The 14245-nt window shown below is 40.2% G+C and overlaps 1 protein-coding gene across 1 annotated transcript in view; it reads right to left on the bottom strand.

Moving 5' to 3' along the window:
- Positions 1-1319: 1319 nt before the first annotated feature.
- The window catches only part of LOC104947999 (N-chimaerin-like), a 13184-nt gene continuing 258 nt past the window's right edge, over positions 1320-14245 (bottom strand). The window contains exons 2-8 of the mRNA XM_010774139.1: positions 13138-13311; positions 12987-13064; positions 11739-11876; positions 10908-11013; positions 4513-4571; positions 2336-2419; positions 1320-1345 (exon numbers count right to left, since the gene is read on the bottom strand). Coding sequence (XP_010772441.1) covers positions 1320-1345; positions 2336-2419; positions 4513-4571; positions 10908-11013; positions 11739-11876; positions 12987-13064; positions 13138-13311 — 665 coding nt within the window. The remainder of the gene's footprint in view (positions 1346-2335; positions 2420-4512; positions 4572-10907; positions 11014-11738; positions 11877-12986; positions 13065-13137; positions 13312-14245) is intronic.

Consider the following 14245-nt stretch of genomic DNA (forward strand, 5'->3'; position numbering starts at 1 on the left):
AGTTCAGTTAACTACACTAAAGTGGTAAAGAAGCAGTGAAAATGCCACAAATGTTTCTTGTACTTTCTTGAGTATCCTATAAAAATACTTTGGCTCCCCCTGCTGGTATACATTTGTTCTGCTGGTTGCTGATTCCTATAGTAAAGGCCACCAGAGTTCATTGAGTTCAGTGTGGCAATATACAAAATTGCAGTCATTCTAGTTAACTTTTAGTAATACATTCTCCATTCTGCCGCTCTGTGTCTGCGCTAAGGTAATTTAACCTGCAGTAAATTCAGTATATACTATGCTATACAACCATTTCCCACCAATCTAAGAAAGAATGGTTCCTGTTCACATGTCCAAAAAACTGTATATAAGGAAAAAGGACTAAAATATTCAACCCCTATCCTGCTGAGAAGACTACACCCACACATGTGGTCAAAGCCATAAACTCTGCTTGTGTTAAACGTAAGTGTCTCTGAAGGTAAGTCCTGCTGAGAAGGGGATTTCTGAAAACAGTAGTTATTTTTGATGTTGTAAAACGACCGAGAGAAGGAATGAGAAGCATCTCTGCAGAACCACAGCGGCTGCTGTGCCACATGCGGAAAGTCTGAGGGAACCAAGAGTGAATGCTGGGGAGACAGGAGCAATAACTTCCTCCAGCTGGACTGCAGTGAAAAGCTTCTGTTCCCAATGAAAAACAACCATGGGAAAACAAATGGAATTAGATTGTTCTTAAGTACCACATAGGTTTTTCTTTTGCAAATATATGTAGATATAATGCTCCAATATGTGGGATTAAACCAGTCTTTTGTCCTCTTCTATTCTCCTTCAGGAGTCAACCTAAGGGATTTATGTGTTCTTCCCCAAAAAACATTGTCACTTTGGTTTGATGGTCTTCCAATAATTTTAACTCAAGCAGCAGTTTAATACTTAAAGTCCTCATTTCTGTGACTTCTGTCAATTATACAATTCTTATCACAGGTTTAAAAGGGAATCTTTAGTTCCTGTAAGCTTGAAGTGACACTGGATTTGGCACTTTGAATACGAAGACATTGTTAATATTCAATAATATAAGAATTGGATAAGAGCTTGCTGACATTTTTGGAAAGAAACGGGCAGCTGTTGCTTAGATAGAGGTTTGTCTCCCTGAACAGGTGGCACCTGGTGTAGCAGCCTCTGCCTCTGTATGAATGTGTGTGAATGGGTGAATACTGACTATGTGAAAACACTCTGTGTGGTAACAATCACTGTAAAAACTCTATATAAATACAGTCCATTTTCCATATGGATGAGGAGATATACTGTAAGACACAGAATGCTCCAAAACAACATAATTAGGGGATGATGACAGTGTTGGCTCCTAATGGTACATGCAAGGGAGAAACAGAGTCTATAGTAGCCTACAGTATAGACCTGGGGAGAAGAGGGTCTTTCTGATGTACAATACAGCATAGTAATAATATACAGTAGAGCCTTTGTGAAGCTGTGTAATACCATGCAGTAGAGACACATACATAGAGTGACTTCACTGTTAATCCCCTATATAGTAGGAGAAGATAGCAGGGAATGTGGTACCAAACATGTCTACAGTATGTGATGTGGCTGTTTTGATGTTAAGGGGCTACTTCACCAATTTTAAACATAAAGGAAACCTAAAGGTCTGCTATCGTTAAATCCAATCTAGTATCCTGTGTTTCTGTCTTATAAAATAATGAAAGATAAGCAGGGCTTTCTCCTCCGGGGTTACGAAGGCATACGACCGACAACGTGTTTTTTTATTTACAGAAAGCCTAAAAAATACGTTGAAGAAAGGATTGAAAAGACAAAGCATTTAGCAGGTAGAGGTGCTAAGCTGGGATACATCTAGTGTAATATGAGCTACAACCCTGGAGTGAATGTCTGGTTATTGATGTTATAAAACATTTTCTCTCAAGTTTTGCAACTTCATGTAAGTGCAATGCTAAAATTAAGAGGCAGCTCAAACTGATTTCCACATGGACTTATTCATGCAAATATCTTTTGGCCAACTGGAAAGATATAACAATGTTTTCTGGTTTATTTGTGGCACACATTGAATCAGCACTGATGTCCATTGCATAAAATAATATTCATAGCAACACCATAACTGAATTGAAACAATATGTATTCACTTGCCTATGCCAATTATTATTGAGAGTGAATTTTCCTTTTTATTTGTTGCTAACCAATTTCAACTGTTTAAATGAAGGTCATATCTACAGTAGCTACCCTCCTTGCCCACAGTTGCTCTGAAAATATTCTTAATGTAATGCTTTAGGCTAAGTAAGGAGCCCTCACAATGTTTGGAATACAGTGGGGTCTTGTTCCGTACCTGAGAGTGAGGCAAACTGGCGGTGGAGCTGCTCTATGATGTCCACAGCCAGCAGCGGCCGGATCTCCTGCTGCATGATCTCATCTGGAACGAGAGATACATTCATCAGATAGAGCTAGAGACACTGTTCAACATCCATGGATTACAGACAGTCAGAGAAACACAGAGTGAGAGTTACAGCACAATGTAAAAGGAGGAGCAGGGGGATAAATTCTTCAAATAATACAAAAAATATAGTCAGACAGACCTGCGTGACAGGTAAACATAAAAAATGAACATCTTTACATCTGTCATCTTCTCATTGTTTTGTTTGGATATGTGCATTATTTAAAGAAACTCATAACTCAGAATATTGCATTTATATTTTTCTGTTCTCCTTTTCATCCTTTCATTTTAATTGTGGCAATATCAATAGAGAACCGCAGTGACGCGTCGTAAAACCCGGAAGTAAGTTAGCATTTTTAGCACTTCCGGTTCCTTCCTCAAAAAGCAATGCATTTTTTCCATAGGGTTTTGGAAAATAGCTCGAAATAAGATCAGTGGTTGACACAAATTTAAGAGGTAATTGACGTTTTGTTCTACGACATTAAATACATCAGCAGTGACCCCACTGGGGATTTTTGAAGAGTTTACGTGTCTGAAAAACGATGGTTGTTACCGAATGGCTGAATAGGACTACAGAAATTGTCGAGGCCGTTGTACGTCATTACGCCGAACACGTAAACACTCCCGCTAAGTTTGTTTCCCCCTGTGTTCTGCTTGAAAGCAAGTACCTGCCTGTCTTTAGTATCTGTATATCTATATCTGACCATTAGAATCTGTATTTTTGAAATTGTCGTTTTTAACACAGTAGTTTTACAAATTATAGAATAATTAATTACCAGTGTTTTCCAATTTTACTCGGCAGTTCGTTTCGTTAGCTAACGTTAGCTAAAAGCTCAAAAGCGAAGTAAACCTACCTAGTTAGCTACGCACGTAATGGTTTGTTGCTTTGCTCCGGGTTCCAGCCACAGGCCTCTATCGACAGGTGAAACTGCTTGTTCTCGCATGAAAAACTTGCATTGGCGTTCCAAAGTATTCACCGTTTCCAGGCCATATGTATGGACTCGTCCAAGACGAGAGTGTGGATCCGTGTACCCATTTAGTAGCGACGTCACATAGTGTGTCACATGTGACGCCATGTAAATGTAAATAATGGTAGATGACCTGTTATCGCCCCTTATAGAGATGGCGCTGCTGAAAAGACCGCAACATAAGTAAAGATAATGAATACATCCTATTAAAACCTGTGTGGCCTTTATATGATAAGTCTTATTAGTACAAGCAGCATAACGTTCACCATGTAACTAAAGATTGTATCAGGGAAATCAGTCTTGACATATGAACTAATAACCAAATCAACTCTGGCTGGACAAAAAAGCAGAGACTCCTGCTCCATAGCTTCTCTTGGACATGTAGCAAAAAATCACAATGTTACATTTGTACATTTATATTCAATTTAATATTCATCCCTCACAATACTTTTGTATATATAATAACTTATATTTTGTTTTTTCTTGGTTATGGCTGGCTGCCAACATCAAACACTTCCCAAATTGGGAATCAATACAAGTAATTATCTTATCCTTACATTAATTAAGAAATTATAACTATTATAATTAGGTGTAGGCAGCTGACACCTATTTTTCAATAATGCGATTAATCTACCATTTATTTCTTTAGTTCAATTTTTGATCTATAAAAAACATGTCAAAATTAGTGAAAATGTTCACGAGACTTATCAAAGTGCAAAGGTTATATCTTTAGATGTTTTGTTTTAAGCCTAGTGTACTGTAGTGTCTTAAATGGCTCTTACCAATATATGTGACGGTGTGACTATCCATGAACCTATATTTTATATCTTCCCAACAGACGAGCTGACAGGAAAGCCTAACCAATCTAACAACCACACACATTGCCAAAAGGCGAGGTAAATGTAAATTAAAAGAACAATTCACAATTTTTTTATTTCTTCGTTCCTTGCAGGTGAAGGTGAAGCTGACCTTGCACTCGGTGTGCCAGTAAGGATGTTCCTCAAGCAGGCTGAAATGTTCTCCTTCCTTACTGACAAAGAACGCCTTGATTTGGCAATGCTTCACTAATTGTCATTTCCCTGGCTCTAGTAGGTGACACTTTACCTCCAGCAGCAACGGAAGACCCTACCCAGAACCATCCCGGAGAGATGCCCCCAACAATCCTGATAGGGAGAGCCACAAATCTGACTCATGGACCTGCATCTGAGTTTGGCAGTGGTGAATGCCCCTGACGCCCTCACATCATCTCATAGTCCCCCACTGTAGCAAGACAAAACACCATATACAGAGACCTGTTGGTTGCCTTAGCAGTGACCCTGGCAAATTAAAGGAAGCAGTCACACGCTTGTGACTCATGACAGCTCAAAGTGCTAGGCAGACAACCCAGTATATGCGCGCAGTCAAACACTTCCATTTCTGAACAAATGCCCAGAAAATTAGGGATTGTATCGAGCATGATCAGCTGGGGTGGCACAACACCATGAAATAGCCTCTGTTTGCTCTCAGAACAAAGCTGCCTTGCCAATTAATTGGCCTCAGGTCGCCTGATGGCCGCAACAGATTTCTGATAATTTTCAGGAAACAGTAAAGTGTTTACCAAGCTGTATTGTTCCTCTTCTGGCTCGGGGGAGAGAAGGCCAAGGAAATTCGGCTGAGAACCTGCCCCGAGTCTGTACCTCCCAGCCAGTCACTGATCTTGCGGAGGTGGGCCTCTCTTGTCAGCTGGTTAAATTAGTTATCGGTTTCCAGTCACATTAAAACAGTTACTAAATCAGCTTACTATCATACACCATAAAGAAGCTATCTAGGATTATAAAGACTGAAATTCAGCAGACAGGATTGGGAAAAAACGTGTCCACTTGCAGTATCTTCAGTAGAGCTGGACTACGGCAATGGTGCTCTTCACAGGTCTTCAACCTAAAAAATCTATAGTCGAAAGCTGCAGCTGATTCAGGAACACAGCTGCTCCGAGTCGCTTTACCAACAGCTAAAGAAATTGGATCACCATCGGCTCCAAGCTGTTCTCGAAGTCTCTACACTCGGAATCTCCTGATGTGATCAAAGATAACGATTTAAAAATCACCCATGCTGCCTGTGCTCTATACAAGCACTGAATGGTTTAGGAGCAAAGATCGCATTTCTGCACTCCTGGCTAAATTATGAACCGCCATCCAGACTCTCTAGGTCTTCAGGGGACTGGTCAGCTTTCTGTCCCCAGAGTCAGAACTAAACCATCGGTAACACGCAGGTAAAGTTTACGTTATGCTCCAAATATTGGAAGCAAACTCCGCAGAAACCCTGCAGGTCCGGCTGCAAGCTCTACTACTTTTAAATCGCAGGTGAAGACTTTTTCTTTTTGTCGCTGCTCTTAATTGAAACTAAATTCATATCTTAGACTGGGCAGCTGTAACTTTTATCTTTCTTTATTTTTTCTTTTAATGTTATTTTAATTAGCTTTTCTTTTTAAGACTCGATTTAAAATGGGCATTTTCTTAATGTCTTTCATTTTTGTAAAGCACTTGAATTGCCTTGTGTCGAATAAGTGCTATATAAATAAACTCTGCCTTGCCTCAATAATAGATTTCATGTGACACATCCAAATTGATTTTGTGATGGGAAATTAATGTGACATATAGTTAACTCGGTCTATAGATAACGGTAACTTTGCATACACTAGCTCCGCGCACGCGGCACTATAAAGCCTTGTCCCTCCATCGGCTAGGCGCCCTGACAACACCGGTAGGCACACGCTTGCATCTAGGCTTGGCCACTGTAACGTGTTCCTGACTTGTAGTGGTTCTCTCCCTTATGCGTACACTCTCCTTGTTCATCTTTGTAAAACCCGATATCAGACCTGGTAATTAACACACGCCATGACTTCTAGTTAATTCAGTGTGGCTAAAATGGAAAAGCTTTGTTAAAATATGCAAGACACAGCGAAGTATTCAGCATATATTAGTCAAAAACTTCAGCCATGATCGTTATATGCATCCAGAAAATAATACGGAGAAATCCAGTTTCCACACAGTGTGAATATACTAACAAAGGGCCTAGATAAACGTGGTATACATTAAACAAAGGAGTCCTAGATAAAACCGGGATACGTTATAAAGATAATAAAAAAATAGTGTTAAAAGTGCGTATTACAGTGCAAGATCAGATATTGAAAAGAAATCTTAAGTTGGCGTGACGTTGAAGTCGTAGCGACACAACCACTGCTGAGCTATGATAACTGGCTTGTAGTTTCGTTCTTCATCAGCATCAAACGATATATCGATATTCGGGCTTGGCGACTAGATTCTATTATTCAAAAATTATAAACAGTAGGGTTTGACATGTGGAGATTATCCAGCTGAACAAAACCGTCGATCGCCCTCCTCTTAAATGTGTGTAAACCACAGACGCCTTATTTCGAGCTATTTTCCAAAAATCCGATGGAGAAATTTGCATTGGTTTTTCAAGAAAGCGAACGCGAAAGAAGTATTACTTTCCGGGTTTACGACGCGTCACTCGCGGTTCTCTAATGCTTGGCTCTGTTCTAGTAATCCTGAGTCTGGGCTGTATCGGATTACGTTTTATATTTAGCAGGCCGCAACCGCCATACACATTTAAAAAAGTAGGCACACATGTGGAACCGCAAAATCCTAACCATATCTGTTGTTAGCAACCTGTTTGGATTCCGGCTTTTCTGTGTCATTAGAGTGGTGGGCATATTGACATATTTCTCATACAGGCTGAAACAGAAGTTGGCATTCGAAAGGCGCTCCCCTCGGCTCCCGTTGAATGGGCAGAACGTTACACGATTCCTGAGAGACACCTTCTTCTACTTCTTTCTTCAGCGCACGCGCGCCGCGTTTCTGACTAGGGCTAAAACATCGATCTGTTTTCAGCCGCAAATGCCATGTCGGGATATGGTCGTTTTTTGGCGATATGAAAGTCGGAAAGACACTTGTTTTTTTTAAAAATAAAATGAATACGTTCCTCACTCTCCCGAGGTTCTTGCTTTTCTCTTTGGGAAGTCATCACATCTAACGGCATTGTACATAGCACGGGTTCGGATGCATTATAATACATAGTCTGGCGTAGATCAGTTTAGTCTTATAGAGCCCATGATCAGAAACAAGCGCTTTCGACAAACTGAAGAAATGCTGCCCAAAACATGAATATGTGCACGTGGAATCCATAAATATAATTTAGCAATTAACACAAGCATGCTTCCCATTTCTTTCCACAATACGTCTCGCTTGGGCATTACAAACCACTATTCGGCTGACTTTCTATATTTGATCTCAATTGGTAGANTACTTTTCCAGTTGGTCTACCTGCTCTTCACGTAGCTCTGCATGCCGTCGTTTAGGTGCTTTTTTTTTTTTCTGGAGATAGGCACTGCTAAATCCACTCCTCCATAGTAAGACCCCCCCAGAGGTCGAAGTTAATCTTAAATGTTTCCATCTTATGCTTTGTAAATTTGTTTCGTAACGGAAGAAAGTTAAATATATTTATAAAACTGACAAGTCAAATCAAGCAATCTGATTGGTCGATAGTGTTTTTGCGGACCTCTTTGATTACAGATTTGAAAACATCGTTGCTTGCTTTAAAAGTAGCACAATTCATTATGTCAAACCTTCAAAAGTGTCTAGATATCCCTGCCCTAATGCCAAAGGAACTGCACACTGAATATGTTTTGCCCTTTGATGTCTATGTCTGGACCGCTGCGTAAAAAGGAGGCTTTCTGCCCCGTTACTTCTCCGCTGCTTTCTTGTTCCAGTATTGAACCCAACGGTATACTGTTTTTCTCAGACGCGGAGGGATACTGACTTGTTGTGAAAAGTAATTTACAATTCTACCCGTGGTATACGCTCAGTATATCACGGCTAAGAACCAATCAGATTGCTTGATTTGAATTGTCCGTTTTATAATTTATGTTAATTGGGTTCAAAAATCTGCTGCCACATCACAGCTCATTGACTGATAATTTGGAAGGATGCGCGTTGAAGCGAATATGAGTTAATTGGCGTGTGTGTGTGCGTGTGTGTGTGAATGACAGATGGGCCACGGGATCGCTGCCATCCTCCCCAGGGTCAGATCATCCTGAGGGACTATCCACCCCCTGTTGACACACACACACACACACACACACACACACACACACACACACACACACACACACACACACACACACACACACACACACACACACACACACTGAGAGAGTTGTCCAATGTTTTAGAGGCATCTATATCTCTAGAGAACAGAAATTGATCCAAAAAGATCCCCCCCAACTTCCTCAGCCAATCCCATCTCTTGATTCGCTCCTTGCTCGATTTGACCTAGAAAACCAAATCGAGTCTGGAGTCGATGAGGAGGCTCCTCAGGAGTGCCAGATAAATCAGGTCGGTTATCACACAGAGAAGCCATGGAGCATTTGTTTGATGCTCTGAGGTGAAATGTAACACATTTGTATCCTGACATTTCTGTAATGGTACAGATGGTGTCTAGAGAAAGCTCGAGGCATTTTGGAAGTTTGTCAATTCAACAGAAAAAAAGAAGGTGAACTGGATTTAATTGTACGTATACTACGCAGATGATTCACTTTCCCTTTTAAGGATTTTTTACTTCAAAAAAAACAAAATACTTTTACTAACTCATGGCCTTGATCACATTTGGACCAGAGTAAGGATGCATTCACATGATACGCAACTTACTCTTTGATTACCGCATGTTTGGGCGCAGAGCCTGGTGGTTAGTCTCCTGCTAGCTTGCATTGCTACAGCTGTCATCTGATTGGTTGAATGTCTAGAGGTCAATGTTGGAGACAATTTGGAGCGGTTCGTAACGCCAAAGGTAGAAACACAACCTCAGCACATTTACCACGTATCATGCAGCTTAACCTTTTAGTATTTGGGACGTTAAAAATGACTTTGAGCTCTAATGTACGCTGTAGATCGAAATGTTCTGCACATTTAGTTTCTCAATTTTAGTTTCACTTATTCTGAAGCACTCCACACTAAATGATTCTGTCATTTATCAGACTATTGATTTCACTTGATGCCTTTCCAAAGTCTATTCAAACTCTTGCCAACATTCACTCCACTAGTTCATTCAATATTAAAATAGCTTTTTATTGTCATTATTAAACACATTTATATCATGAATCCATTAAGGCCACTTAACCCTTAATCAAATCTATTCACATGGAAATGGATTATAACAAACAAAGAAGTTGTTGAAGATTACTCATCAGGATTGAAGCACGTAATTTGAACTACACCATTCTTATTCTATCTTTATTTCACTATATTATAATTTGTTTGTGTTTCTGTTTTCCAAATGACTGAAAGTAAAGGGGTCACGTAGGGCCTGCTATCAAGAGATCAAAGTTAAAAAACTCTTTCAAACCAAATCCCATAGAACAAACAGAGTAATAGCCCTTGTTTGAATGTTTAAATGCCAAGTGTCCTTCAGCAAGACGCTGTCAGTCATGTCAGAAAGTGACGGATGTGAGAGCTGCTCCAGCTTGAAGGCAAGGCAAGTTTATTTATATTGCACCTTTCAACACAAGGCAATTCAAATGGCTTTAGAAAAATGAGACACAAGTTACAGTGAAGTGTAAGATATGAATATATCAATTACAAGCAGCGGCAAAAAGAAAGGTCTTCAGCCTGGATTTAAAAGTAGTCAGAGTTGCAGCGGACCGGCAGATTTCTGGGAGTTTGTTCCAGATATTTGGAGCATAATAACTGAACTTCTCCAGGTTTAGTTCTGACTCTGGGGACAGAAAGCTGACCAGTCCCTGAAGACCTGAGAGATGTGGATGGTTCATAATTTAGCAGATCAGAAATGTATTTAGGGCCTAAACCATTCAGTGCTTTATAAACCAGCAGGAGTATTTAGAAATCAATTCTTTGACACACAGGAAGCCAGTGGAAAGACTTCAGAACAGGAGTGATGTGATCCACTTTCTTAGTGTCAGTGAGGAACCAGAGTAAAGACTTCAGAACAGGAGTGATGTGATCCACTTTCTTAGTGTCAGTGAGGAACCAGAGTAAAGACTTCAGAGCAGGACTGATCCACTTTCTTAGTGTCAGTGAGGAACCAGAGTAAAGACTTCAGAACAGGAGTGATGTGATCCACTTTCTTAGATATTTTGTAGATATGTCGATGAACATCTCAGGCTCCTCCAACAGTGCAACACAATAAAAACAAGTAAATACAATAAAATAGAAGAAGTAGTGCCATAAGAGTCTATATACGTAATAAATAATGTTTAAGTTGCAAACAAGTGAATGTTATGGATGTTCTTAGTTCAGGTGTTTAACAGTCTTCTGGCCTGTGGTTATGTAGAAACATGGGCACGCTATTCTCAGAACATTTTAAAGAAATTATCCTAATGCATAGTGATGAAGACAAAATTGGCTATTTCGAAAAGAAATGGAGACAGGTTCCCAGCCTTCCTAGTATAAATGACGATGTAGAAAACACGAATTGTGTGTTCTGACCTCTTGAGGTGACCCATGAGGTATCGCAGCGTCTCGCAGTGAGCCGGCGGCAGCAGCTTCAGCGCCTCGTGGAGAGACTCCAGACGTTTTTCCGTGTCTGTAATCTCTGCAAACACACACATGAACGCAGAATAACTCGTTATAAGTCTAATTCAAATTCTAAAACATACATGTTAACGATACATGAGGCACAATAGCAAAACATTAAACATACATGGTGTGTGAGTATGTGTGTGGTGTGGTGTGTGTGTGGTGTGGTGTGGTGTGGTGTGGTGTGGTGTGTGTGTGTGTGTGTGTGGTCACTCGATGCTATAATAAGTCTTTGTAGCCAAATTAAAGATACGCTGTCCCTCTAGGACAAACAAAACTTACCAATTAAATCTCATTGAAACCTATTTTTGATCCTGCATCTTTTTCATGTTACTATATGGACTAATGCATGCTATTTTTAGATTAAAACTGCCATGTTTGATCTTGAACATGTCTGGAATAGATTCAGCATCCTCAATAAACCCCAAAACCACTCAAATAATGGTCCAAATCGGCCAAGACATTGTTTTTTTAACTATTGTTTGCATAGGCTTAAATGCTAATGAACGTGTGCTAATTGTGCAAATAACCCAACATGTGCAAGTTAGCATCCGGCATTTTCTATGTGCTGGTGTTATACATTCCTAACATAAAACTGGTTTCACATTGGTGGCAAATCAACTATTTACTGGTTTCCAAAAGGTTATTGCTGCTGTATTATGTGTTTGTAACAATGCCTCAAAATCAATATCGCTGCTAATTATTGATATATGTGACAAAAGGAATATGTGAAAAACCTACTTCCTGTTTCTACGAAGTGTGGGTATGCATCGTATGTTATTAGGGGGATAGGCAGCTCTCTGAAGTAGAGTTTGAGCGCTCCAGTGATGATGTTCAGGTCCTCATAAGCATTTGAGGAGATGTCCGCCTTCTCTCCATCTGTGGAGCAAATGAGTCACAAAAAGTGAGTGAAGAGTGACCGAAAGAAACCACAACAACTTATTGATATTTCACTGATCCTAAAATGATTTCAGAAGATAAAAGGAACCTCACCTTTGTCAAAGTGCATCAAATCAGCTAACTGAAAAACTGCTATCCTATATAATCCCTCCCTTCATTTGGTATTTTTCCTCAGATCTTTCCCATTTTGTATTAATATTTAATACTAAACAACAGAGACTACTACTGCTTTAAACATCCACAAGTCCTTAGATGGTCCTGGTCTTCTATTATCAGGGTCTATCCAGGAATCCTGAAGTCAGATGTATTCCCTTTGAAGACCTTTTTTAAGACCTTTTCCGTACATTTTAAGACCTCATCTCCACTTTGAGTTCTAACCGGTTACCTTGGCGACACACTTTACCTCACATTGACTATATACAGTATTGATTGTCCTTCCTCCTTATCTTCCAACCATTTGGACGCAGACTTGCATTTCCCCATAACGATGTTGATTAACAACCGGCGTAAACGGACCTTCGCGCTATCAAGCAGTGAGCGTGCGATGTCCTGTTCAGATGACGTCAAATCCAACGGGATGCCATCAATAAACTACACAGAATCACACTACACACCTACGCAATGATTACATTCAGGCAGACTGTAGAATACAACCTCTTTGGACCATTGATATACTTATTGGAAACAAGCTACAAAATTTAATACCTTGGTAAATGCCGTTTAATACTTTTTAATTTTCGCTAAATTGATTTATCAACTTGTAATACTTTAAGACCCCGCGGACACCCTGTATAAGGACAGTTTTAGGCTCTATAGTTATTTAATTAGGTACCTAGATATCTCTAACCTTTGCCATAAATACACAACATGTCTGACCGGTCCTGTATATGATGCGTTTCCATTGTGTGTAAATGGATAACAGAAGAGCAGAAGGAAACCAAAGCTAGTTATATATTTATCTGTGAGCCTTCAAGCTTCTCCCATGCTGACTACCTTCCCGTCACCTTAAAGTTAACTCAAACTAAAAACAACAACTTATTGATATTCCACTGATCCTAAAATGATTTCAGAGGATAAAAGGAACCTCACCTCTGTCAAAGTGCAGCTTCACGTCTTCAATGAGCTCACTGAAGCCTGATATCCTGTACAAACCCTCCGACTGGAGACCTGAAACGTCAAAGTGATGAATAAAATGAACTAAAACTGCTGTGTCTCAACATACCTCAAACAATCCTCTTACCTCTCGCCTCGATTTCCTGTATGCACATGTCCACCACCATGGGCCTCTTGGTGTTGTGCGCTTTGACCAGCGTCGTCAGGTCGCAGCTGTAAACCTTCTTCACGTGACGGAGGTCCGGCTGGCAGTCGTTCGGCACGACTTTGGAGCACTGCTTATGAACATTTAGCCCACAGTCTGACGGAGAAAGACAGAATGTGAAATATATATATATGTGTATACCCTTATGTGCAATACCACTGCTTGGGAATATACAACTTTGTGCCCTATTTATTGCACAGATGCACATCCGATGGTCAGAAATAGTAGGATATGTTGATTTATTGTGTTTAATTTGTTTGAAATAACAATAATTAAGTTTGTAAACAGTTGATTGGCACATGTGTCAAACTCAAGGCCCAAATTTTGGCCCGCAGGATAATTTCTAATTCCTATTAGATCTGGCCCTCCGGTATATTGCACGCACACCTTCACTCCATCCTGAGGGTCTCCTCAGCTCAGAGCCTGAGCCCAAACATTGATGACCTTGCACCCAAGATGAGATGCCAAGTATCTGAACTAGCATCACAGAGCAGCACACTGAGTTTAATGGATGTTTCCTTCTGCACTTTCTCTCTCACGACAACAGGGCATGTTTGGTTTCTCTTTGAGGGAAATAGTTTTGTTGAAGCTGTTGTTGGCCTGTGGGAAAATGTAATCATAAGAAATGACTCTGGTAAAGCTGCAGATAGAGCCATAAGAAATTAACGTAGCTGATTATTTAATGTTTAATGTTGTTTTTATAGGCAATCATTTAAGCTTTGTTAGTTCCAGGTTTAATATGTGCAATAAGTTCATTTCAATACGTTTTGCAATAAACATTGAACCAGTCCGGCCCTCCACTAGACCCATTTTTTAATGTTGGCCCACTGTGTGTTTTGGAGTTGACCCCCCTGGGGAGGGCTTAACACAAATATAAACCTCGGCCCACAGTGGAATTTTGGTTACCTCTGACGGTGGCTGTAGAGCAGCAGAGGACGCGGTACCAGTCGGTGAAGGATCTCTCAAGTGTTTATATATTAATGTTTCTTTCTATTTTGGACCGGACGTCCTTTGTCACTTCCCTCGTCCC

Source organism: Notothenia coriiceps, unplaced genomic scaffold (assembly GCF_000735185.1).
Source record: "Notothenia coriiceps isolate Sejong01 unplaced genomic scaffold, NC01 NC01_scaffold00013590, whole genome shotgun sequence".
Classification (NCBI taxonomy): Eukaryota; Metazoa; Chordata; class Actinopteri; order Perciformes; family Nototheniidae; genus Notothenia; species Notothenia coriiceps.